Raw genomic sequence first — 26,114 nt, 5'->3', positions numbered from 1 at the left:
TTTCGAAATGCAAAACATAATACATTGTCGTTACTCATCTTATTGTTATATTGTGTTTGATACAACTTGTTTTATGTCCAAAAATGTTATAATAATTTCCAATTTACACCCAAACAAAAATCGATTTACCCGCCTTAAAACGTGATCGACTTTCTAAAAATAACTCGGCGAATCTCTGGTCATGTCAGCTGTTTTTCTATGCATGAGGAAAAAACATTTTTTGTCGCAACTTAATTGACCGCAACACCTTGAAAATAACAGTGGTGTGTGATGCGTGGTGCAGGGGGCGGGGGGACTAAAAAAAAAGAGTGTGCATATTTTAAATATAACAAGTTTCGCTATGGAAATGCAAAAGTGGGAGATATATGGCCAGCGAGTCATGCCAAATATAAGCAACGAAAGACGGCTAAAAAAAAGTAATTGTAGCTAAATGTCAAATGCGACAATTGTTGCCATGGCTGCACTCGCTTGTTGCAGTTGCTGTTGTTGCTTTTCTCGGCGTTGGCGACTCTGGCAAAGTGAACGGTACAAGCTGAGCGAGCGGTCATGATGAGAAAGGAGCAAGGCGAGCGGTAGGCGGGAGGGCGGACAGGAACTTTGTGGGTTGGTCAATTGGTTCGTGGCAATGGTAACAGAGTGCCGCACTAAATGAGGCTTAGCTTTAAATGGAGACACTGGGAAAAATCAGCTTAAACCCGATTATAAAATAGAAATGTGTAACAAAATAATAGAAAACAAAAAATACATTAAAAACGTTTTTAAATAATTTTTAAAAAGTTTTGTTGGGATTTTAGAAGCCCATTAAGACCCTTGAATTCTCTTTGTTTTATACCACATTTTTACAGTGTACTTTACCTGCTGTGTCACTTGTATCTCTGGCGAAACTAAGGCTTGCATATCGTAGTAATTACTTGAGGGGATGCAATCTGCGAGCCGCACTAAATATGCTAATTATGCGTTAATAAGCGCTCCGGCTAACGGGGCGTATTGGTTATATATACTCAAACACCCAGCATTGTGGCTGTGTGTGAGATAATTTCTTGGTTCCTCGACTATTAGATTCGTTTGCTGTTTGCTGTCACCTCGAGTCGAGAGAATCGAGAATGGCGGTGACGCCAAGAATTATTGCGAAATTTTTGTGCTGCCAACAGCCTCGGGGCCGGTGGCTTTAATTATGAACAATCAGGCGCAACAGCGGCGGTAGTTGTTGGTCTTTGGGTTTTTGCTCCTTTTTCTGCATGTCAATCAAAAGAGCTCAAAGTCGTGATTTGATGATTTTCCTATGCCACAGCAAAATTTTGTTTGCCCGCCATTGTTGCTTGTTGTTGTCGTTGTCGTTGTCGTGGGTCAGGCCAGAGAAATCCATTTGTCAAGTAGAACAGCAACCTCAACTCAAGTCTCAGGTCTCAAGTCTGCCTGTCTGTCTGTCCGGCTGTCTGCGATTCTAAGCCCGCCTGTCCTTCAATAATCGTTGCCAAAAGGCAGTGACGGTGGCAAAAACAATGAATTATTGAAGCCAACAAATTGTGATTGGCGGAGAAAGAGAATTTTAATCAAAAGTGAGAGGCATGAAAATTTTGATTTGTGTGAGGGAATCGAGCGAATGATGAATTATTAAGTATTTAAGCCATGCAATTCAATGCAAGGGATTGTATTAATAAATGAGAAAAATAAGGGAAAATGACAGCAATAATAATACTAAGAATAATAACAGGGATATAATGAAAAGTTTTGTTTGTATTCTATATTTTCCATAATCAAAAAACTACAACTAAGATCTTAATTGGTCATTCAGTTTTTATAAAGACATTATATTCCCTCAAGTCATAAAAGCCTTGTTGAAAATTAGTATATAGCTCCTTGACTTTTGTTTTATTAAAACTAAAAAATTTAATATGCTGTTCAAGTTGTACGGCAATTATAATCCTCTATAGATATTATATTACCTATGATTTATGAGTCCTAAAAATAAGAATGATCGCTACAATTATTTCGAGAGCTGGCGCCAGTTGCTCCAAGTTGCCTCAACGACATCTGTGGCGATCTATAAGCCCGGCTTGTTTTATTACAACATCTCAACACATAAATTGAACAATGTCACGAAATAAATTTGTCTGGAGGAAGCCGAAACAAAGGCGAAACAGTTTCAGCTAACGTCTGTTAACGTTGGCTGATTTTTATTTATTTCGCTGACTTTTAGCAAGTTGCTAACTTTATTTATATATATGTTTTTTTTGTTTTGTTTTTTTTTACTGCTGCTCCCACACGCCCCCGCACCCCTCTCTCTCCCTCTGGGAGTCGTGGCTTCTTGGCTCTTTGACTTTGTTGCCGCTGCTGCTTTTTGGTTAATTTATGCAACGAACCAGTTTTGTTTGGTTTCCATGGCGTTCGCTCAGTGTCAGCAAAATCTTTGTATCACTTTGCACTCGAAAAAAGTTATTTGTACATTTTAGAAAGTACTTTTTAATTTACTTTAATTATTTTTTAAAAATTTAGAAAACCTAATGGAATGCCAAATATAAGCATGAGGTTTGGATACACATACAGATGTTCCGGATAAATCAAAAGTTGTTTTACGTATTATTATTATTATTTTTTTTTTTTTTAATAATTACAATCCATTTTGATATTGAAATATATATATGAAAAAATACAAAATTTGACAGCTTGAAAAATATAATAAAATAGAAAGCACATTCTCGTTTATTTCATACTGCTTTTACTTTTAACTTTAATTTAACTTCATTAACTTAATAAATATATATTAAAAATAAGAAATTTTGTTTTCTTAAATATTGCAAAATAAGGTATTTCTTCAAGTGTAATATATCGAATTAAATTTTTATTAAAACATTGGCATTTGAGCGTTTGCCTTTTGTTAATTGCATTTGCAATTTCTAATTAAGTTTGGTTGCCAAAAAAAAAACAAAACAAAAAATGGATAAAAATCGAAAGAGAGAAAAAACAAAAGCATCGCAGAAGCAAAAAACGATCATAAAGCTTCCAACTGGTTTGGGTCAGCCACTGGGCAGTCAGAGGTCTTTTTTCGAACGGATCTCTGGTGACTTTGTGACTTTGCCCGTGCTTTTGCCGTTAATTCCTAGCCACAGTTCAATGCAAACGAGAAGCGCCGCTAAAAGCCATTAAAACGAACCAGTTTTCAATGCAGAAAAGAAGTCTTATCAAGGTATATATTTATTTACACACGGCTATATACAATAAATCAATCAAATGGCTCCTAGTCCTGCCGCTGCTCCGCTGCCTGCCGCTTGGCCTCCTTTTTCAGCTTGGAGACGTTGTGGCGCAGTTTCCGCTTGAACAGCAGCTCCCGGTTCACCGCCTTCAGGTCGTCCATGCTGCATGTCTTCAGGTTCCGCACCGTCTTCGAGATGAGCTCGTCCGTGATCTCGATTTTCGTCCGGGAAAGTCGCAGCTGTCGTGCATTCCGCCTGGCCAGTTCGGAGCGATACAGGAACAGGTGGTAGGTGACAGTGGGCTTCACGTTCTCCATGGTGGGTAATTATTGTGCTTCGAAGTAATTCTACCAGAAATTTGCTGACCCGTGAAAGTCCTCCTTTCGCCTTGACTTCTCTCAGTCGAATGACATAACTTCCCTTTTCACTAGCTCTTCTTATATGTTTACGTGCTTCGCTTTCATTTACCTGTCTGTGCGGGGTTACCTGATATTTCACCCCAGGTCAGAACAGGTCAACGGAGGGTCCGCTCCTCTGTAAATATTTGTGCCAAAATATTTCATTACCTAATCCGGACTAATCCCCATTTTGGATCTTAAGCCTTGGCTCGGTTGACCAGCCATTATTATACTTGATGTCCGGGGAAAGGGTAACAGAACTAGGCCTAATTCCAGGGCTTCTCAATTGAGCAAGACAAATCATGTTCGCAATTGTGACAGAATATTCTGGAAGAGATTTCAGGACCTCTTGACCAGCTGACAAATATATATTTGCTAAGGCAGAACTGGGTTAATAAGAGCTTGTAGGAAAATAAATACAAAGGATCGGATTTTAATAGGTTTAATTAGAATTTAGAATCATCATACAATGCTGTAGATGCTGAATCTTAATATTATTTAAAAAATTAGGCACATGTTATGGATATAAATCAATCATATTTTCTTTAAATGCTGGTAATATTAAATTCCTTAACTTTTTCTTATAACTTTATTAAATTCTGAAATAGAAAACGTTTTTACTTTGACAACAATTACTACATAATTTCAAGTTATGTTAACATTTTCATATTTGTTCCACATTAAATCAATTTAAATTCTTTTAAAAAATAAACAAATGCTTATTTCTGGTACAACTTGACTACTGTTAGGCGTAAATTACTCTACAAACAACTCTAAAAATAGTTAACATGGTTAATATAAGGATTGTTAAGGTACATCATTGTAAGAATATATGTAAGTACTAAAGTTCATTGAGTTGGACAACCAAGAAGAATGTTTTCCAGACAGCTTTTCCCAGCGCAGCATTTCCCAGGCATTCTTTCCATTAGTTCCCAAGAACTTATATTTGCTCACGACATTTAACCCAAAAGAAACCTTTCTCTAAAAATATTTTCTAGAGAATTCTTGGGGGACTCTCAATGAACCGCCAGCAAAGACCTTTAGCGTACAATTCTATCCATTTCCAAGTAACTCGACGCCCATAGATTTCTGACTCAGCAACCGAGTGACATCAACGTAAAGTAAGACATGTGTCTTGTACAGTACAGTATGGAACACAAACTAATGCAGAATCATTAGCATAACTGCAGCGGAGAGAGACAAGAAGACTTTTTGCAACTTAACTACTTCCAGGTAATTCATTAAAAATGTGTCATAATGAAAGTAGATGGCCGGCTTCTGGTGTCCCTTCGCCCTCGGGTTCAGGTCCGGCAATGGCATAATCCTTTTATAATTGCACTTAGTAGCTGAAATGTAGCGAAAACAAAAGGATTTCCAAACCGGATTAAGAACTTTGGGAAAGACCACGCGCCGGATTAAGCAAATGCGCAGCATCAGCGTTTTACGACCCGAGGGCTTCATCCTCCCATCCTCATGAACTCATCCCACATCCCATACCCGTGGTCAACAGGTAGGTTGCGTAGGTGGCCGACTAGGCTTGGGATAAAGGTCAAAACAGAGGCCCAGGGGCTGGCTAAAAAGGCCATACGGGCCAGGAGCAGCAGCCATTTTGACCAACTGCTTGTGACAGCTCGCCGACAGCTTCCAATTCAACGCGCTCAATGAACCGGGCTTGAACCGACTTGGAAACGAACGGAATGGATTTAGAGTTGCACAGCAAATAAATCAGTAGCAACTTGATATTATCAGAATTTATAAAATGTTGATGAATTAATGCAAAATTTTACATATTTATAGTGAAAAAAAGCAATCGTTGCCTTGTACTTTGAAGGAAGGCCTTACTTTTCCCTTAAAATATAATCTTTTAGCACCTCTTTCTTTCCGTGTACAACTGCAACCTGAGTTGGGGCCAAATCTGTGCGTGTCGAGGCATATATTCCAGCGTAAAGTAGCCAGTAACCAGACGAGACAATCATAATGATTGCTGTATCATCGCATCAGCATCGTCATCATCAGCATCAGCATCAGTATCATCATCTTGCGCCTCACCTCTTGTGCCTTGAGGCTCTTCTTGCATTTAGCACCCAAATGGGCATTGAATCATAATTTATTTGGCCCAAGAATTACCATAAGAAAAATAAAAGCAACCTCGAACGCAACTTTCACTGGTCATTGTTATTGTTATTGCCATTACCATTATTATTATTCTCGTGGCTTAATGCAGCTCAATAAATTTTCCCTTAAAAGAATTCGTTGATAAGTCGCAGACAATGCAGAGGGAATTTTCACTTTCCTTTGGCACTTAAATGTATATGGGCCATAATTAAGTTGAAATTAACTTGATTCGGCGGCGGTGCGTTTTTAGATGCGGCAGGGGAGCCCCGAGTGTCAATTACGTTAAGTGAAATTACAATTACATGAAAAGCATTTTTAAAATCATCTAACCAACCCACATTAAATGGGTGTCAAGGGGGAGGGGTGGAGGCGGCACAAGGGGCAGCCAAGGTCACAGGATTGAACTTTTGCCCAGACATTCGTTCATAAATAAATATTTAACACGCAGTCCTTCGGTCGTGGGCTGAAACGCGAGGCAAAGAAAAGGAGGATGGACGAGTGCCACTTTGGGATTATATTTATCACTTCAAGGAAACTCATTAAATAAAAATGTTTTTCATTTGCCGAGAGTTGAGACAGAATTTATTAAGTTGCAGTTCGGGTTAATGGGGAAAAGTGTGCATGAGAAATGGCTCCAAGTTGGGCATAATTCTCAATATCTTGAAGCCAGGCGTAAAGCCATAAAATTAAAAATTCCTTACAAGTCTTAAGGCGATAATTCTGTAATGAATTATGATTATAATGAACTTGTACTTGAAGTTTACAGTATTCTTGAATTATTCGTTGGCTTATAAAAAACCTTTTTTAAATGTGAATAATACGAATACATTTTTTCAGACCTCTTAAATATTTTTTCGAGACTTTTCTAATTTCATTCACAAAAATTTCCACTGGCAAGTGACGGTGACTAGTTAATCTTTGGCTCTGCAAACCATTGAACACTCGTCCCGAGTAAATCCACAGACACTTAGTCACCGTCTAATCTCCGCCTTATGGCCATATTTAACCAGCAGCCAGCTTTGGGCGAAAGGTCAGGCCATAAACACTTTCCGCTTAAAGGAAACTCGTTGGGAATACCAAAAATAGGTACGTAAAGTAGCCCATGTAAGAGATGTCAAACATTTGGAAACTTTGCAAGGGATCTGATTCGAAGGGAAAAGAAACGGATGACGGATCTGGATTTACCGAAGCACTTCAGGTAATTACGCGACTCGCACAAGTCAGCAGGTCAGTCGGCGGGTCAACAGGTAGCTTAGCGCCCCAGATATAAATAATCCTGGTAAAGTACCACAGGACATCATTCACAGCTCAAGCTGCCAAGCAGTCACAGCAAGCACAGCTCGCGGAGTTGCAGATTTTCCGAATCCACGATATCTCACCATATCCATCCACAAACCGGACACATTCTTGTCAGCAATGGAAGGCCAGCAGCGCAACCACCGACGCGGAGCTCGTCCGAGCGTGGGCTACTTGCTCTTCCAGTATCAGAGCGAGCTGACCCGTCGCCACGCGGAGCCCACGCGCCTGTCCCGCACCAAGATCAACATCATTGACGGCCTGGTATCCCGCACCATCCGCCACCTGAAGCACTGCAGCGTGGAGGAGCTGCAAGCCTGCAAGCGGGGTCTCGTCTACAAGGAACAGCTCCGTGATCAACTTAAGGGAATGCGTCGCCGTCGCTCCTCCGCTGCCCCCAACACTAGTCAGAACAGTAGCTCCAAGACCTCCAAAACTGTGGCCGCCAAGGCTCCTAGCACTCCACCCAAACCCAAAACCTCCGAAGGTGGTCGTCCAAAGGTCTCCATCTTCGGACCAGAGATATTTGTCTGACTCAAAGTTACCACAAGACTTTTATGATTAACTTTTCTAGTTTAACACGTAGCCTGACATTAATTGTTGACGATTAAAAATCAAAGAACAAGATTGTATATTGTACATAAATAAACTATATGACTAAATAAATCATAAAAACAAAAATTGTTTATGTTTTAAATGGGACGTTTAAAATAGATTTATTACAGATTAGTTTGAACATTTAAATGAGGATATTAAATGTTTTTATTCCGGTGAAAAGTCTCCTTTGCTCTTTAGTGTGGATTGTTATAGAATTTATCAAGATATATTATTATATTATTCAGTCCTAAGAAAGTCTGAACTTTTCTTCAAAATCTATTTAAAACCAAATCGAATGTCTTTGTAGATTCTTATATAAATATTTTCAATGAAATACATTTTGTTAATCAATTTCAAATTGAGATCAAAAGCCTTGAATTGTTCCTCCTAATACCATTGATTTGAAACTAAGAACTGCATAAAACTAATTAATATTGAGGTGAACTAAAAATATATAAATATTCATATAAAACCAATTTATAATCAAAAGACCAAAAGTTTATTAAAATTCACACTCACGACCCTAATTACTCCATTTAAAAACTAAAGTTAAATATACAACTAAGACCTCTTTAAACTTCAAAACTTAAACCAAAGCGAACTGAAACAAAAACTCTTGCAATTACACAAAAATATCAATTGTCGGCGCTTTGTTGTAGGAGTGGAAATTCCTGTTCTGTAAGCCTGTTTTTGGCTTCGTTTTTTGGTTTGTTTTTTTGCGGCTAGCCAGGGCTAAAATGTGTGCCGCGAAATGCCAGGCCCGGGGTTCGAGACCCAAGAGTCAAGAGTTCCCACGAAGCGGTTGCGATCCAATGAAAATTGGCCACCACCACTCACCGATCTCTGATAGATGCGTCCGAGAGCCAAGCGTCTTGGCAGACAGGCCAAAAGAATGCGGTTTAAAGTTCAATCGTGCAGCAAGTGCTATTTGAGGGGAAAAACTGAAACAAGGAACATCGATCTGCAGCGTCGGGAAATCGTGAGCTGCGATGATCTAACCGTGGCTTTCTTCCACAGAAGTTATGAACCTGCTGCGATCGATATGCAAATCGTCAGCGGGAGAAATGTATACTAATGAATATATTAACCAAATCAAGTTCAGACCAAGTCGAGACCGAGTTCTGACGTTTTCACAATTCGCCTCATTAGCGGCGGAGAGCTCCCCGGAATGGGTTAATTCTTAGGGATTTTATGGGAGCCTCCCCCTGCCCTCCCCTTGTTTGGACTGCATCTGCTGACTTACCTTTAAGCGTTGAAATATTCCACTTGCTGTTCAAATTTGTTGCTTTCTATTTGCATATCGCTGGGAACAATAAATTATGAGCACAATGTTAACTGGTGAACAAATAGAAGAAGAACGCACACCGAGTGACGTTTTCTTTTTTCGAGCACTCTTTTCTTCGATATTTATTTCTTTCTCTGTGGCTTAATTTATATTCGAACACTTTGGAGTGAAATGCAGCTGCAGCTGCTTTAGTTTAGACACAAACACGTTTTCTTGTGGTAATTGCAGCAAAGCCCCCCCCCCCCGAAAATAACGAGGAAAACGTAACGAAAACCGATCGAGAAATGCAACGCGGCGAAATGGAACGAAAAGCGAGTTAAAAGCTAAAAACCAAAGCCAAAATGCAAATGGTAACACGCACACGAAGGCACAGCAGTAAAACGCGCACACACACTGAGAGACACGGCAGGCCGCAAATTCGGGCCTGGGAAAACGTTCGTTCTTCGGCGAAGAAGAAGACGCTTTGCCCCGAAGATCGTGTCTATTTTTCCTGAAGAATCGCAGACGGATCGCGAGCGCGTTCCACGACTTTTCACGGCGAATGATCAAAAGTTTCTGCTTGGCGGACGGCAGCTTGGAGTTCGAAAAGCCCGACGCTTCGAGTTCGAAATTCGGTGAGAGCCGGGCTTAAGCTTGAGGCAGCTCTCGCGCGCTCTCTCTCTCTCTCTCTCTGTCGATCGCCGCCAGTTCGTTGCCTAAGTCTTTTGATTTTCCTCTGTTATATTTTTTTTTCGAGATCTTAGAATCCGTTGTTGATTTATTGTCCAGCAATAACTGTTTTTTGCATTGTGCGTTGAACTTGTTTCGGGAGAGAAGGAGGAAGAGAGAGAGAGAGAGAGATATTTATATAGAGAGTGAGACATGGCGTATGATCGATATTTATTAGGATGACACACTTCTGGCCAAAGATTTTGTGGGATTTTCGGAACTTTCGGGTGTTTAGATCTCTTAATCTCGCACTCTCCGCTTGGCTTTAACTTTCGCTGCTGCTCGCTCTCGTTGGCTTAAAGACTTTTACTCTCTAGATTGGTGTAATTATGTTTGGAGCTCTCACTGCCGCTGCTCTCGGATTTCGCTCTTAACTTTTCGCTCTGAATTCGCTCTGTTTACTCCAGAAATTACCACCTAGTGCTGGCCCGCTTACACGCACTGCGGCTTAATGCTATCTCACGTTTTTCTGTTTTTTTTTTATTTTCTATCCAACTTCGAATGACTTCTTAACGGTTCGCCACTTAATGCCTTGTTTTTGTACACGGCGGGAAATTTATGGTAATTTTTTATGGACAGGATGTAAGGGGTTCAAGTAATTAAATAAAGAGATATATAGTTAACATGTAGAAATAATGTCTAATATCCGAATATATTTATTGAGCCTTTTTCCCATTAATTTCCCATTAAAAACGATTAGATTTTAGCATTGCACAATTATGATTAATGGTGAGAAATTATAAATAAATAAATTCTAAATAATGATAGGGTAAAATTCTTTAGTCTATTCACCTATTTAGTTTATTTTAATTTTTATTTAAACAAAATCCTCTATAAGCAGCATCAGCAAGTTACTTTAGCAACAATAATCTAATTAAACTGAGTTTAAAAACTACAATTACTTTATGGGTTAAGTTACATATTTTTAAAACATAGTCATTCCGAATTTAAAAGCGTTAAAGAAAACTAACTGCGATATATCTTTAAGTTAAATAAAATATAAAAGCGTTTTATTTAAGAATCTACAATATGTTCTTTAATTCATCAAGCAAAATGTATTTATTAACCAGATTAAAAAAATTAAATTTAGTTTTTGTTTCTTTTCTTTTCATGGTAAAATGTGGTTTCCTTTAAATACTCTAAATTGAAAATATACTTTATTATTTATTTTTCACTCTGTAGTACTTAGTTTTTTGTCGTTAAGCTGGGCTCTCACAGAGGGACATCTCCCCGCATACCCCTTTTTAGGAATTGCAGCTGTTATTGTCATTTTGCTTTTATCAGCAGCTTCACCTCAACTTGGCTCAGTTCGGTTCAGTTTGGTTCAGCTCGGTTCGCTTGAGCGTAAATTTCCGTGGTTTCTCTGCGATTCTTTTGGATACCCAACCGCTCCTCCTTCTGCTTTATCAGCATTGTCATCGTCGTTCGCCTTATTGTTATTATTGTTGCTGCTCTCTGCTCTCCTCTTTTTGCTTTTTGCGACTTTGCGATTTTCTTTTAGCTAGTTTTCCCCGCCTTCCACGCTTGTAGGGCTGCTCGCGCGGCTATATCTGTTATATAGCTATATCGGTCGTTATATACATGTACATATATATTTGCAGCAGCCACCACTGAAACCGCAGCAGTCGGTCGCCGATATGATCTGATTTATTGTAGTTTCCCGACTTCTTGTTGTTGCAGTCGCCTGTTAAAATATTTATTTACAATTTTCACAATTGGCATTTCAGTTCAGCGAGCTTGTCTCTGATTGTTTGATTGCATTGTTGTTGCTGCTATTATTGTTATTGTCGGGACTGTAGCTCCAGACTTTTGCCCCACTTTTACTTATGCACATAAATAATTAGAGTGTTTATGTTGTAAACTGTGCCTGATAACAACATTTGCATCGTCGTTAGCCAAGTTGGCACCAAACTATGTTATGCATCAAGTTTTCAGAGGATTTATGTTGGCTTATTGACATTATAAGAAACGTTTTCTTTGATGTGTGTTAATTGGAAAAATAAGGAAGAATCTTGATATGATTTTAGAGAATTTTTTAAGATTAAAGGATTATTTTCGAATTTATTTTAGATAAAGTGCATTTTTTATCCCTAATTAGATTTATCATTAAATTAAATTAAGATAAAATCATAATAATATTAAATGTAATCAATTACTTGTTATTACATTTTTACAAACTTTAAAAGTTTTCCAAGAGGTTTTTTGATTTAGAACACAAGAAAATACCTTAATTAAGGATCTTAACTTTAAAAGTACATATTTCTATAATAATATATATATTTCCTAAGTATTTAAATATTATCAATTATATATATTTAATAAATAAATCAATTAAAAAGAGTGATCACTGTACACCACAGTGGCGCCTTCATCGAGTAGCGGAAATTTCCGAGACTGTCCTACCATGGATTTTTCGCAGCATACTTGCAGGCGGGTGTAAATATAAAGTTTATAATTGCGATCTCGCATGAGAGTTTTCTTTTTTAGGTTTTTCCTTGGGGGAAAATCAGTGCCAGTCGCTTTTTCGTTTGCCCTTGCCATCATTATTTTTTGTTGGTTCATTTCCAACCGCATGAGCTCTTAATTAGCCCGCAATGAGTTGTCGATACACCATTTGCGGGCTCATGAAACCGAATTTCGGTTTCAGTTACGATTTTTGCCCTACCAAAACCTGACATAACATTTTCAGCTTGTCTAAGTCTAATTACAGGCTCGTGTGCCTCCTGTAAAGTGTTCTTTTGGTTTGAGTTTTGCCTCTAATTGCATTTCCTGCGCTGCCAAAACAGTTTTGTGGACTCATCTAATGGCGAAAAATGTGCCGAGTTCGAGGCGCAAAAGGGTTGGAGTATCGAAGCCACCGAGACATGGGCAGATAATAAGCCGCTTGCCGGGGCTTCGTTAATTTGTGGGTGGCCCAAAACCGTCACAATTATCTGGCATGTGAGGAAAATTATAGGCGTTCGTTAATTGGCCGGAGGTGTTGGCCTGTTAACTGCCACAATTAAAATCAATGCCACAACGACCCAAATCCGCAAGGCAACCGAACTCATTGCGGTGCTGAAACCATTTTGTTTTTTCTTTAAGGGAAAGAGGGAAAAGAATAATCTAGTTTTCTGTCACAATTTGTAATTCCTTCTGTTTCCTTAAGAGAAGTATGTCAAACTAGTTTTCAAGATTTATCGAAGAAGGCCTTGCCAATCACATCGCCACCGCACCAGATCACATGTAGGACTTTGCTCAGTTCGAAACACACACTCATCCGGTTCGTCTCAGGCCAGTTTTTCCAACCGAATTAAAGCTTTCCATCCAGTAACATTGTTCTAGTTATAATGGCCCTCTTTTACGGCGTTGAGAAGCAGAAGACGGTACCCACGTACATGAAGTACCTGATGTGCGGGTCATCCGCCATGCTGGCCACGACCCTCACCCAGCCGCTTGACCTTGTCAAGACCCGCATGCAGTTGTCCGGCACTCTGGGAATTAAGGAGTACAAGACCTCCTGGGATGTCCTCTCGCGAGTATTCAAGAGCGAGGGCATGCTATCGTTGTACAACGGCCTCGGAGCTGGCTTGCTGCGACAGGCCACCTATACCACTGCCAAGATGGGGCTCTACCAGTTGGAAATGGACTGGTACCGCAGGAGCTACGACACCGATCCATCCCTGGTGGGTTGCATGGCCATGGGCATTATCGCTGGCGGCTTCGGCGCAATGTTCGGCAATCCGGCGGATGTGGCAATGGTCCGCATGATGGCCGACAACCGTCTGCCGTCGTCGGAGAGACGCAACTATAAGAACGTGGGTGATGCTTTTGTACGGATCGTGAAGGACGAGGGCGTGCTCACGCTCTGGCGCGGATGCCTGCCCACCGTAGGCCGTGCCATGGTTGTCAATATGGTCCAGCTGGCCTCGTATTCCCAGCTGAAGAAACAGTTCCGCGGTCATCTGGAGGAGGGCTGGACCCTGCAGTTTGGCGCCGGCATGGTGGCCGGTCTGCTGTCCACAGCGGCCTCCCTGCCACTGGACTTGGCCAAGACACGCATCCAGCAGATGCGGCTTATCGAGGGCAAGCCGGAGTACAGCGGCACCATCGACGTGCTGATGAAGGTGCTGAAAAACGAGGGATTCCTGGCCTTGTGGAAGGGGTTCACTCCGCAACTTTGCCGCACTGCTCCACACACCCTGCTCTCCTTTGTGTTCCTGGAGCAGATGAACAAGGCCTACACAAAGCACGTCATTGGAGAGTCCTCTTCAGACGATTCCGCCTAAGAAATTCAGGCTGCATCTTAGAAGAAGCCTTATTAGATTTTTCACGCGTAAATACCAGGTTTAAATTCTTTAAAATGTCAAAAAGTAAATGTTCTTATATACATTATGTACCAAATAAGTATGGTTTTCTTAAGGCCTCAGACTCTGAAAATATATTTTAGGGTACTTAAATTAACTTTTATAAATTCAGATAATTATATGAATGGTTTATCATAATATAAATGTCGTAAGTCATTTGAATACTTTGACAGCTCTGAAACAAAAACCACCAATCCAAAAAAAAACCGAGCAGGCCTGAGTGTACATTTATAATGTATGATGTAGGTTTACACAGTTTGCCTTCTTTTAACACTTGTAACTAATTCTATCCAAATACATAAATTTATAGAGTATTTCCCACCATGGCTCTTCTGCGTTCCAATGATACAAAGAATATTCCGTCGTATATGATGTACGTGAACGGCGGCCTGGCCGGGATGATGGCGACGTGCATCGTGCATCCGATGGACTTGGTCAAGGTCAGGATGCAGCTCGCTGTGGGGGAGTACAAGAGCTCGGTCGATTGCCTGACGCGGGTGGTGACGGCCGAAGGATTCGCCGCCCTGTACAGCGGTCTGACGGCGAGTCTGATGCGACAGGCGACATACACTACGGCTCGAATGGGGTTCTACCAGATGGAAGTGGAGAAGTACAAGAAGACGTACGCAGAAGCGCCAGCCGTCTGGGCCAGCATGGGCATGGGAATCCTGGCCGGGGTTGTTGGGGCCGTAATCGGAAATCCGGCGGACCTGGCGCTCATCCGCATGATGGCTGACAACAGTCTGCCGCCGGCGGAGAGGCGCAACTACAAGAACGTGGTCGATGCCTTCGTGCGGATCGTCGGGGAAGAGGGCGTACTGACTCTCTGGCGCGGATGCACGCCCACCGTAGGCCGAGCCATGGTCGTCAACATGGTTCAACTGGCGTCATATTCCCAACTAAAGGCAGCCTTTGCTCCGAATGTGCCAGAGGGTATCCCGCTTCACTTCTGCGCCGCCATGTGCTCCGGCCTACTGACCACAATTGCATCCATGCCCCTGGACATGGCCAATACCCGTATACAGCAGCAGAAGACCCTTGAATACAGTGGTACCATCGACGTCCTGGTAAAGGTGTACACACAGGGGGGTCTCCTGTCCTTGTGGAAAGGATTTACTCCATATCTGCTTCGCCTTGGTCCGCGCACAGTCTTCTCCTTCATCTTCCTGGAACAGCTGACAAGGGCCTACAAAAAGTATGTACTGGGCGACGACTCCGAGTCCTCCATCTGATCTTACTTTGGGACAAAAATTTTAGCTTGGAATCAAATTGACAAAAATAAAAAAATACAATGTGTTGGGAGTGCGAACTTCAAAAATAGTACTTTCTCTTTTAGCCTTGAATCAAACTGAACTTATATTAAGTCGATCTAATGAACAATTCACTAGATTCCTACAGTGTTACTAAGGTACTCGTACTTTACGTACCAAATAAGTGTGGTTTTTCTTAAGATCTAAGACTTAAAATATTGCTTAAATGAACTTCTAAAATGCAAAGGATTATTTGAATTATTTATCATTATATCAAGAAAGTCGTAAGCTTCTTCTCGCAACCAAATGGAAAACGAATTGTGAATACCTCAGCAGGCCTGAACGTACATACACTAGTCGTCATAATTATGTTGCCAACAAAATAGTTTAAAAGTTATGTTTTTATATAAAATTCAATTTAATAAGCTAACTTTAGCCGTTTCGCCATAACAAATTTTCGAAAAATTTTGCGCAGACTTAAACGTTTTCATAAACTAAGGACAATAGTTGGAGACCCCCAACGGCTTTCCTACAGAAAGAAAGACTAATTTTTAAGTCATTTATTTTGCAGCAAGATAATGAAACCCCCAGGGTTATCACTTGTTTAAAAGATGTGGGTGTGAACGTCTTGAACTGAAGACCAGACGCCTTTAAAAAGTTTTGAAATCCAATGGAGGGAACATCTTTCACTAATTAGATCGTTATTTATTTGTTTACTTTAGACTGATTTTTTAAAGTACTCTTTTCTAAGTTCCAATGCAGGAATACCAATTAAAAGTGTTTTAAGTTTACATTAGTAATTTGCAATAAATAAAAAATATTAAAAGAAAAATTCACTGCGATTATTTTGTCAAAATAATAGTGTGGACTAGTACGTATTATATTTTATTCACGTTCACACAGTTTGCCTTCTGTTAACACTTGTAACTTAATTCCAAATACATTTATTAAATTTATTAAATTATTTCCCACCATGGCTCTTCTGCGCCCCGTTGATAATAAGACAATTCCGTCTTACATGATGTATGTCAATGGCGGCCTGGCCGGGATGATGGCAACGTGCATTGTGCAACCGCTGGACTTGGTCAAGGTCAGGATGCAGCTCGCTGTGGGGGAGCACAAGAACACCGTCGATTGCTTTACGCGGGTGATAAAGGCCGAGGGATTCACGGCCCTGTACAGCGGCCTGACGGCAAGTCTGATGCGACAAGCGACATACACCACTGCTCGAATGGGGTTCTACCAGATGGAAGTGGAGAAGTACAAGAAGAGGTACGCCCAAGCGCCAACCGTCTGGGCCAGCATGGGCATGGGAATGATGGCCGGGGCTATTGGGGCCATAATCGGAAATCCGGCGGAGGTGGCGCTCATTCGCATGATGGCTGACAACCGTTTGCCGCCGGCAGAGAGGCGCAACTACAAGAACGTGGTCGATGCCTTCGTGCGGATCGTCGGGGAAGAGGGCGTACTCAATCTCTGGCGAGGCTGCACGCCCACCATAGGCCGAGCCATGATCGTCAACATGGTTCAACTGGCGTCGTATTCACAGCTTAAGGCAGCCTTTGCTCCGCATGTGCCCGATGGTATCCCGCTTCACATCTGCTCCGCCATGTGTTCCGGCCTGTTGACCACAATTACCTCCCTGCCCCTGGACATAGCCAAGACACGTATACAGGAGCAGAAGACCCTTAAATACAGTGGCACCATTGACGTCCTGGTTAAGGTGACCACGCAGGAGGGTCTCCTGTCCTTATGGAAGGGATTTACTCCATATCTGTGTCGCCTTGGTCCGCACACAGTCTTCTCCTTCATCTTCCTGGAGCAGCTGGCGAGGGCCTATAAAAAATTTGTACTGGGCGACGACTCCGGCTCATCTATCTGATACTTTGAAACAAACATTTTTGTTTTGAATCAAATAAATTTAAAAAATTACCATGAAACCATAAACTAAACTTATACTTAAGCCGAGTACTAGAGTGTTTCTAAGACACTGTTTAGTTTTTTAAACTGAAAGATAATTCTTTGAATACTTTTTCTCGCATGCGAGATGCGCTCCAGCGAACAAACAGCTGATCTGTGTTTTCGTGGGGCTTTCGCGGCGCTTATCAGTCGCCCGATCAGCCGGTGGGTCCAGTCTATATAATCGGTAATCGCGGCCAGCCAGTCGCGTTTCTACGTTGCGATCGAGCGGTTCGCCAGCGGTTCTGGTGGCGGTTGTAACTCGATCGGCGGTGGTGTGTGTGTGGGGCAGTGCAGCGGATCGGATCGAGACGGGATTCCTTAGTGATTTTTCTGGCAGGGAGCTGAGCAAAGCCAGCGGCGGCGGCGTCTCTCAATTGAAGCCACTTTAGGTCCGGGGGGGCCAAGGAAATCTCAAAATCTCTCACAGCTTACGGATGAATCAACCGAAACCGTCGAGTTTGTGCCGCGGAAGTGTTAATTTAGCGTCCAAATACGACTCGTAGAAGTGCCAAGTGCCGTCTTCCCATCTGAAAGTGGTCTTTGTGCGCGAGTATCTCGGATCGCATATATATAGCCCATAAATCGTGGCTGTCTGTCTGCCGAAAATAATAGAAATATGCAAATGAAATTATGTCCGAGATAGATACATAAATCGGTAATTAAGTGATAATTATTTCTGGTGTGAATTGGACCGAACGAAGGGACACACATTGACGAATCTCAGCGGTCGTTGTAAATTTACTGGAAAACAGGTGAGCTGAACGATAAGATTGTATCTCTTTCTCTGTGCATTTTATGGCCGACACTCCTTAAGATTGTGGTCTCTATCGCTGACGCCACCGACCGATCGATTGATTGATTGATTGATCGCTCAGGCTCTCGAGGAAATTTACGGGCATAAAGTCTGGGTAGCGATTGGGAAACCCTACGACTATTTTGAATTATGACCTCATAAATCTGAATATATATCTCGCCGTTTATCAGACAGACGTTCGCAGTAAACTGCAATTTCTCCCCTGCAAAATCAACTGATTTGACACTTCGATTACCACCGAGGGGAGAACGAGAGGACACACATTTAAGTGTCCAGGTAATTGGGGGGCTGTCAGGTGCGCGAAATCGGTTCAGTGGGTCGCGTGTAAATTATTTGGCATTTATCGTGCGCCATCGATAATCCTCTCGTGGATATCTACCCCAGATAAGCGAGATACTGACGCGCAAGGTTTCGCTCTAGTTTTATTTAATTATTCGTTGTTGACTCTTCTTAGGGCAATTAAAAGTTGTGTCTTGTTTGCTCAGAGTGGTAATTGCCAAAAGCCTCTTATCTGCCGGCTTGATTAAAGTTCGAGAATTGTCAAACGCAAATAAGCAGAGTATTTTTTTTTAATATTTGCCTATTTCACCGAGGCTACTGAAATATTCTCCCCGAAAAATAAATTAAATTAAATATATAATGTCATTTTCCCACCGTTTGAACTCTATTCGGCTTATAGCCACATTTTTGTCAGCTTTATGCCTCGTTTTTGTGGGAAATTCTGGCTAAACTGTCGGGGTTATTTGAACTAGAAATTCTAATTAGCTGTATGTTTGTCTGAATATATTAATTTGTAAACAAAATGAGTAAAAATCAACAATGGCCCGAACTAGTGAACGCTTCGTTTGGCATATTGTGTTTTTTGCGATTTGTTGTTTGTTGAAATTTTAATTGGAAATCAAGCGGCAGGAATCAAATTAAAATGCAATTCGCCCTTCCGAACGAAACCCAATAATGTAGTTAATGTTTGGCTAGAGCGATTAATGAGCGGACAATTGGTAGGGTAAACTTGTCAACACGGAAAAAAAAACACTGACGTTGTGACAATGCAAATATAGCATCAAAGAGTGAAAAATTAAATATCACAATAATCGAATTAAGTGGGGTGGATAATGTGGATTCATAAGAAGTCGAATAACAAAATACCCTTGACTTTGTATTTTTAGGGAAACTGTATTAATATTAATATTTAGTAACGAATTTAAATATTTTAAACTGATGTTTTTCTGCAAAAAAGGAAAATGAATAATAAATACATAAAACAAAGTTCATTAAGTCAAATTAAGTTACTTGAAAGCTTCTAAACAACTAAGTTTAATTAATATATAATTATTTAAAAATATATAAAATATACACCAATATTTCAAACCATAATTTGTGTAGAGTTTGGTAACTAATTAAACAAGAAGATTCGTTAAGCATGCTTTTATTCATACTATACTATACATTTATCCTAACAATTTTATTAAAATGTTTAAATAACTACAAACAATTATGTAAAAATCAAAATAAATATCTAAACAATTAATTTTGTTCCTAAAAGGACACATAGATGAATCTAAATAATATCTGAAAATTATTAACATTATTTTAAAATCTCTGCAACTCTTCTTAACATCAACTAATTTCCAATTGTCATGCCCTTCTGAATTTTAATGAAAACGAATTAACTGAAACTGATTAAATATAGATAACACAACATGTGCTCGATTTCAAGCTCAAATTAAGTGGAACTAATTGGTGTTTTCTGGCTGCAACTGCGAGTGTCTTGTCAAAGTGATTGTACTCGTTTCTACACTTCTCCGCTGATGTTTAGCAAATTGAAATGACAAAGTTTCAGACGGCCGGCACACTCTCGTGTTGAGGCTGTGCCAAGTCATTACCATATATACATATATGTATCTGTACCGTAGCCTATAACGGCAGACAAAACCGCACGTGATCACAAAAAAAACATACGCTCACAATTGCAATTTCCATAACTGGTTTAATAAGCTCGCTTGTCGTCGGCTTTTTGATCACATGACAACAGATGAAAGCCCTGTATTTTTTATAAACAGATTTGCCCATTTACATATATGTTTTTGAACATCAAATGCAATTAACTAATAAGCAAATTAATGAATGCTTCTGGCAAATTCACAGCAATAAAAAAGTCCATCTTAAAGTGAGCACGCAAAAGTCGGGGTCAAAGGTCAAACGGCAATTTTTTATATTTGACCGCACCGCAAATATCACATGTCATCGCTGGCTATAAAAGTGAAGCATAGCACATACATCATACATTTTGCAAATATGTGCAGAGAGAGAAACATTGGATTTACTTAAATTGGAATTTAAAAATATGAATACGATTTTTTAACAGCCTAAAATCATATATATTATATTATACATTTTGTTGTATATATTAAAAGCCTTAATTAATTGTATATAATATAGTTATTCATTTATTTTATTTAAGCTAATAGAAATAATTTTAGACTGTGAAAAAAATAAAGCATTTTTATCCATAACCCTTGGCCCTTGCCTCTCATAGAAGCCAGAAACTTTATTAAGAAACATTATTTTATCAAGTATATTTTGAGTATTTTATCTTTTTTATTTTTATCAGATTTTAAACTTTAACCTATTAACCAAAACATAAATCTTTCTAAATATCATGACTTATTTTAAACATAATTTACATCTTTTAGAGGTCTAGAAGTTATTAGATATCGTCCGAGTCCCCTTAAACCAAGGTTGATTTGCGTTGCCCATCTAATCGTCCACAAAAAAAACCTTTATTAAAAAAAATTTAATGTTCATTTAAGGATGTCTCACGTTACGATTTTATTTTTAAATTGGTTTCCCGTTTTTTTGCAAACTTAGAAAACAAAACTCCAATTTCTGACTAAAGATTATGTTATTTTGTTGGCTAAAAAATATAATACAATTAAATAATAAGAGAAATTAAACTTAAATTATCGTGAGTACCTTTAAAATTATTTACACCGACTTTTAAAAAGTAATTTTTTTAAAAGAGAGCTTTGTTTTTCTCACACATTTGAGCACCTCTTTTCAACTACACATATGGTAACTTCATTAATTTTAAAATTAAAAACCATGACCTTAAACTTATCGACAGGCATACAATTTTAAGAATACAAGAAATTCCCAATAAAACGAAAATTAAAAATTTGACTTGCATAAAAAAAACCCAAAATGCAGACCGTGAGAGACCTTTGAAGAGCATCGAACTCGTGTCAAAATTTGTGCTCGTCAGTGTATATGTATATTTGCCTCCCCTTGATGGGCAACAGATAAGCCGCGGCGCGACAACAAGACGGAATCGTAGCTGTCATCTGGTCGCATCTTGGGACACAATCAGTATCGTTGCCCAGATGCGTACACACTCGTGCATGGCCACAATTTGTCTCAACGGTCGCGAGAGTTGCAATTTTCGAATTAAGACAATTGCCCCGCGAATTACGGAGCCCGAGATGCCCCGGCTAGATTTGCGACCCAAAGCATCATCCGTCTCTGTTTCTCCGTTTCCTTTGCCGGGTGCAAAATCAATGCCAAAAGTAATGCAAATTTTTCGCCAAGCCAAAGAGCCTTCATTTTCTTCTTTTTGTTTTCTGTTGCCTTGTGGGACAGGCGGCTGCCAAAAATAAATTGAATTTTAAATGAACGCCGCAAACCTCAGCGAAAGTCATCAAATATTTAGATAACACTGGGGGGACGAAAGGCCCAAGGCTAGACACACAAGATATGAGAGGACATCAGACGGCAAGATGCTCTTAAAGAAATCTTATTTCCAGGTCAATAAATTGCTTGACACTGAAGCTATGGTAATTTGGCAATAAACAAGACTAGATAACATGATGCCAAATCAAATTACTTGGAGAAATATTAATTTTTATAATAAGGAAATGTAATACAAACATCTCTTCTTATATACTAAGTTATGAAGCATTAATTATATAAATTTATTTAATATAAAAATATATAAAACCCTTTTTAAAACCTTACAAAGTACCCATTTATAAGTGCAGAGTATCACCTTAAAGGCAAATCTGAAATATAAATCAGGAAAATCTTGTGCCCTGGCCTTTTGTCTTGCACCTCGAGTCAATTGCTAAGCAAACACACTCTTAAGCCAACATATATTGTCTACATTGTCTGCCGGCTAACGTCGCCTCAGATGTGCGGCAGATCGGCGGTAATTTTCCAATTGACGCCTATTACGGTTAATCGTAGCAGTGACCCAAGTCCGCACCAAACTTAAACTAATAATGTGCCCAGTTTAATGGCTAAGCCGCAACAAATCGCCCGGTCAATCCGTAGTCATCCCCCTTGACACACACCCCTCTTAAGCTTGGCACCCACTACAAAACCGCCACAAGACCGCACGACATCGTTGTCTTGTATGCCTGGACACCGCACTTCCCCCCAACTTGGCCACTCAACACTCCGCACCCCTGGGCAGGTACACTGGGAGAATGAATAATATTAGGAGCCTACTGTCAACACTATATTAAGCCATGAAATAAATATTAATTCTTAAAATTAAGAAATAGATTTCCCGAGAGATTTGAAATCGCTCAAATATGCTTTACTCATTTTTAACAGAATATTCTAAATATTCTATATTCTATTCTAAGATCTAAATTGAAATTGCTTGTAAGTGTTATAAATGTAAATGTAGTAAAAATGTCTGGAATTTGATTTAATTTTTAACTAAAAACCTTACTTAAGTTTTGAAATCCTTTTAAAAAGTGTCTAAAAGTATGCAATGTTATTTTAAAAGGTGCCAAAATCTGTTTTTTTTTTTTTGCACTATATTTAATAAGGCATACGGAGTGCCATTTACCCCTTTGTGACCTTAGTATCTAATCATTCTGCCCTAAATCGGGCGCGCCGGCTAACCTTATCTAACTTTTTGTATGATTTAAAGTGTTTCAACATAGTTTCTGGCATCTTTTTTAGAAGATTTGAAACCCATATTCAGTTTAGGATTTAATTTAAAGTGATTTACATTTTCAAGAGCTTTTTAATCGCTCATAAAATTATATAAAATTGTTAACCCTTTCGATAAGCATCTTCACCCTAAATAAGAAAACCCCCAAAAGCACCCACTTTTTCTCTCTGTGCACGGGTGTGTTGTTCCTGCTGCTTAGCACGCTAACTAACTAACTAGTTGCCGCCTAACTAGTCGCTGCCGGCGGCGTTGACGACGGCAGTTGCTTTAACATTTCGTCGCTGGAATTAGTCGCACCGCGTAGGTCGAGGCAAGTGGATTAAATGGCAACAGGATATATGTATGGAGGAATCGTGCCTCCGATGAAGTATTCATTATCCTGGACAAGCAATTAGCACGTCACCAGTGAAAGGGTCAATGCCGTGGCTCAAAGGCTTCGTGTGCTTTGCTTCTTATTGCGCATTGCTCATACGACGCGTAGGCCGGGTAGCATTTCGGAACCGTTTTCTCGTTTAATCAGAGCCCTTTTTCGGGGCATCCTTTCTGCGGATGCGGGTCCTTATCCGGATCTCGGTGTCGGCGCCTGTGTCGGTGTCCTGTGTCGGTGTCCAACGTCCGGTGTCCCGTTTGGCCGTGTCCAATTGTCTCTGATTTTCACGCAAATGTAATCCTCGACGGCTTGATTTCGATGTGTATCGTTTTTGGTTTGTTTTGGGTTCGCTTGGACGTTCGGTTTGTGTTTCGTGACTTGAGTAAAAGGCAAAAGTTGATTCATCTGCCGCAGGATACGGGCAAACAAACAAACAAACAAGCCAAGCTGGATGAGTTCACATGCGAGTCCAAGTCCGAGTGCGAGTGCGTCAGCAGAAAGTAAAATAAAATAGTGAAAAAATAAGGCACAATACGTATACGTAAATGTCGATGTGTAGCGCTGCAGCGGCACATCCTTGAAGCGAGCGAAACAAGCACTTTCGGTCACGCAAAACGCCGGCGCACTTTGACCTCATTTTGGGCTACGCTGGAGTGTGTGACCCTGTCACGCCCCCACAAGGATTGTGTGTTAGTGTGCTAACAAAAAATAAATAAACACACAGGAAGCAAATAAAATCAATAAGTTGGCATCATCGCTTAAACAGGATAGGCTGCAGATTGCATTTATGGTTTTTGTCCCGTCCATCGGCCGCTTTCGTTCGTTACCCACTTAAATTTGTATAAATTGCAAGTAATTAAGCCATTTTTGGCGAGTTAATAAAAATGGATAAATAAAAGCGCATTTAATTCAATAAGTGCGGATAGCAAAAGTGCCATTGAGTGGTGGAAAAAATATCTATACATATTCCCGTTTTTCGAGAAAATTAACATATATAAATTGAAATAATATTGGATAATGTGCTGGAGCTTCCCCTATTAGCATGCTCATTTTTAGCTAATAAAAATAATAATAAACTTGTCTGCGGAAGCGCATTTAAATACATATTATTGCCGCGTTCAAATTAAATATGAAAATAAAAAACCAGCCGATAATGGAATAACAAGTACGAGTTATACATATGTAAATGATGCTAATTAATTGGTGCCAACGAAAGGTTTTTGTTTTTTTAATCAATAAATTAAATTAAAGATTGAAATGTGAAGAAATTTATAATAAAATTCAATTTGTATTTAAAAGTGTTTAAGGGTTGAATGTGAAATTGTGATGTAAATAAAAGTGATTTATTCAGCGAGTGAAAAATAAGTTTTATAAGCTTTTTATTTATCTGCAGCCATCAATTTAAATATTTTACTCAATTTTATTTATTCATAATATCAGTAAATATTAAAGGAAAATGTATATATAAAGTGCCTAACGGAATAATTGTGTTTAAAGTAAATAAAATAACATAAATTAATAAGAAATAAACCACTTCTGAAAATATAAGTAAGAAAATCAAAGTAAATCAAGCTTTTTAAAAAGCCAAAAGTGCACAAAAAAGTGAAAAAATCTCTCAGTTAAATAAAACTAAAATCTAGAATTCATAAATAAATTTAAATAACAACAAACCTCAGTAATTTTGAAGCAAAAACTTTGCCTCACACCAGCCATTATTTGCCATGGGATATTTATGACATGCCGACGAGGTGAGCAGTAATTTATTGATGCACACTCGCACTTTTACACTAAATAGTTGGGTTACACTCAATTAAAATGCCGGGCACGCTCCACGGCCCATTAAATAGCGCTCAGAAATCAGAAATCATTTGCATAATTCTTTGGCGATTCACTCGCTGTCAAAACAAAGAAACAAACAAGTTGATTGGCCCAGCAAGTGCCAGCAAATTAAATAATAATTATTTATACAATGCACAAATAACAGGCAATTATAATGCATATGGACCAGGCCAGACGGAAATCCATTCGAACAATTCCGAAACTCAACTCGACTCAATGCAGCCAGGCGTACGAATTTTGTTGAATATTCCCAGTCATGTTACTTGAGTTCGTGGGTGTGTGTTGTGGGACATAAACTATTGCTAAATGCAAACATTTATAGTTTCATTAAATGGCTTAGTGTTTCGCTTCGGCGACGGACATCGGGCGACAGGCATTAAATCATTTTTAAAGTGCTTGCAAACAATTGAATTTGTTAGTGCGAAAATGCTCTCTCACATCTTGTATGCTTTTGACTTTGTTTGTACAGGGAGTAATGGCTAAAAGGAATGGTGTGATTCAGGGTTGAACCGTTTGATACCAGACAAAGGAATATATAGGGGGTCTAGAAATAATATGCTTTAAGATAGTTTTTAATAGGTAAATATATCTTATGCCTTAGCTTCCCTTTTTTCTTTTTATCAGTCTTAAGGACTAATATTTAAAAAAATAATTTTTATATAATTTTTTGAACCCTCTATTTATATTTTAAATATATTTTTTAAATAAGAATATAGTGTCTTATCCTATTTGCATACATTTTCTGACTGAGTTGTCCAGTAATTGTTATTGTCTCTTTTGTTATTAATATTAATTGGAAACTGTCTACTATGAAATTAGCATTTGCATTATAATGTTTAACAATTTGAGTTATGTTTCTCCTTGATTAAATGCATTCATTTAGTCATTTATAAGATTTTTTAATGAAATTATTCACTTTAAAGTGACAAATACTTTTTAAACGGTTTTAAATATTTAATTTTTTGAACAGAAAATCATAT

General features: G+C 39.3%; 6 protein-coding genes and 1 pseudogene across 13 annotated transcripts in view; 5 read left to right on the top strand and 2 right to left on the bottom strand.

The window, feature by feature from the left end:
- RhoGEF64C (Rho guanine nucleotide exchange factor at 64C) overlaps window positions 1–9,032 on the bottom strand; it is a 114,866-nt gene extending 105,834 nt beyond the window's left edge. The window contains exon 1 of the mRNA XM_017172916.3: window positions 8,844–9,032. The gene's annotated coding sequence lies outside the window, so the exon portion shown is untranslated. The remainder of the gene's footprint in view (window positions 1–8,843) is intronic.
- On the bottom strand, window positions 3,239–3,535 carry LOC108078833 (uncharacterized). The gene has a single exon (XM_017172923.2). It carries the CDS (start codon window positions 3,509–3,511, stop codon window positions 3,239–3,241), a length of 273 nt encoding a protein of 90 aa, XP_017028412.1. The 5' UTR covers window positions 3,512–3,535.
- LOC108078829 (uncharacterized) lies at window positions 6,812–7,666 on the top strand. 4 transcript variants are annotated; one of them, XM_017172919.3, is made up of 2 exons: window positions 6,812–6,905; window positions 7,015–7,666. In XM_017172919.3, exons 1-2 carry the CDS (start codon window positions 6,874–6,876, stop codon window positions 7,535–7,537), a joined length of 555 nt encoding a protein of 184 aa, XP_017028408.2. In that variant the 5' UTR covers window positions 6,812–6,873; the 3' UTR covers window positions 7,538–7,666. The 4 variants fall into 4 exon arrangements, with proteins under 4 accessions (XP_017028408.2, XP_070141710.1, XP_017028409.1 ...); XM_070285609.1 differs by having other exon boundaries at window positions 7,001–7,666; XM_017172920.3 differs by having other exon boundaries at window positions 6,819–6,954.
- Window positions 9,033–12,799: 3,767 nt separating the features above from the next.
- On the top strand, window positions 12,800–13,979 carry LOC108078647 (mitochondrial 2-oxoglutarate/malate carrier protein). The gene has a single exon (XM_017172575.3). The coding sequence runs from the start codon at window positions 12,923–12,925 to the stop codon at window positions 13,859–13,861; it is 939 nt and encodes a 312-aa protein (XP_017028064.1). The 5' UTR covers window positions 12,800–12,922; the 3' UTR covers window positions 13,862–13,979.
- Window positions 13,980–14,157: 178 nt separating this feature from the next.
- LOC108078657 (mitochondrial 2-oxoglutarate/malate carrier protein pseudogene) lies at window positions 14,158–15,241 on the top strand (annotated as a pseudogene).
- An 820-nt stretch (window positions 15,242–16,061) lies between these two features.
- LOC108078654 (mitochondrial 2-oxoglutarate/malate carrier protein) lies at window positions 16,062–17,125 on the top strand. The gene has a single exon (XM_017172585.3). The coding sequence runs from the start codon at window positions 16,163–16,165 to the stop codon at window positions 17,069–17,071; it is 909 nt and encodes a 302-aa protein (XP_017028074.1). The 5' UTR covers window positions 16,062–16,162; the 3' UTR covers window positions 17,072–17,125.
- Window positions 17,126–17,370: 245 nt separating this feature from the next.
- axo (axotactin) overlaps window positions 17,371–26,114 on the top strand; it is a 71,759-nt gene continuing 63,015 nt past the window's right edge. For 2 of the 5 annotated variants that reach the window (XM_070284957.1, XM_017172908.3), the window contains exon 1: window positions 24,822–25,043. In XM_070284957.1, the coding sequence (XP_070141058.1) occupies window positions 25,033–25,043 (11 nt within the window). In that variant the 5' untranslated portion in view covers window positions 24,822–25,032. Of the gene's footprint in view, window positions 17,904–24,821; window positions 25,044–26,114 lie in introns of those variants that run through there. The other 3 variants (XM_017172909.3, XM_017172910.3, XM_017172907.3) reach the window with 3 other exon arrangements.

The sequence above is a fragment of the Drosophila kikkawai genome, chromosome 3L (assembly GCF_030179895.1).
Source record: "Drosophila kikkawai strain 14028-0561.14 chromosome 3L, DkikHiC1v2, whole genome shotgun sequence".
NCBI classification, from domain to species: domain Eukaryota; kingdom Metazoa; phylum Arthropoda; class Insecta; order Diptera; family Drosophilidae; genus Drosophila; species Drosophila kikkawai.
This window is presented reverse-complemented; position numbering and strand designations above follow the sequence as displayed.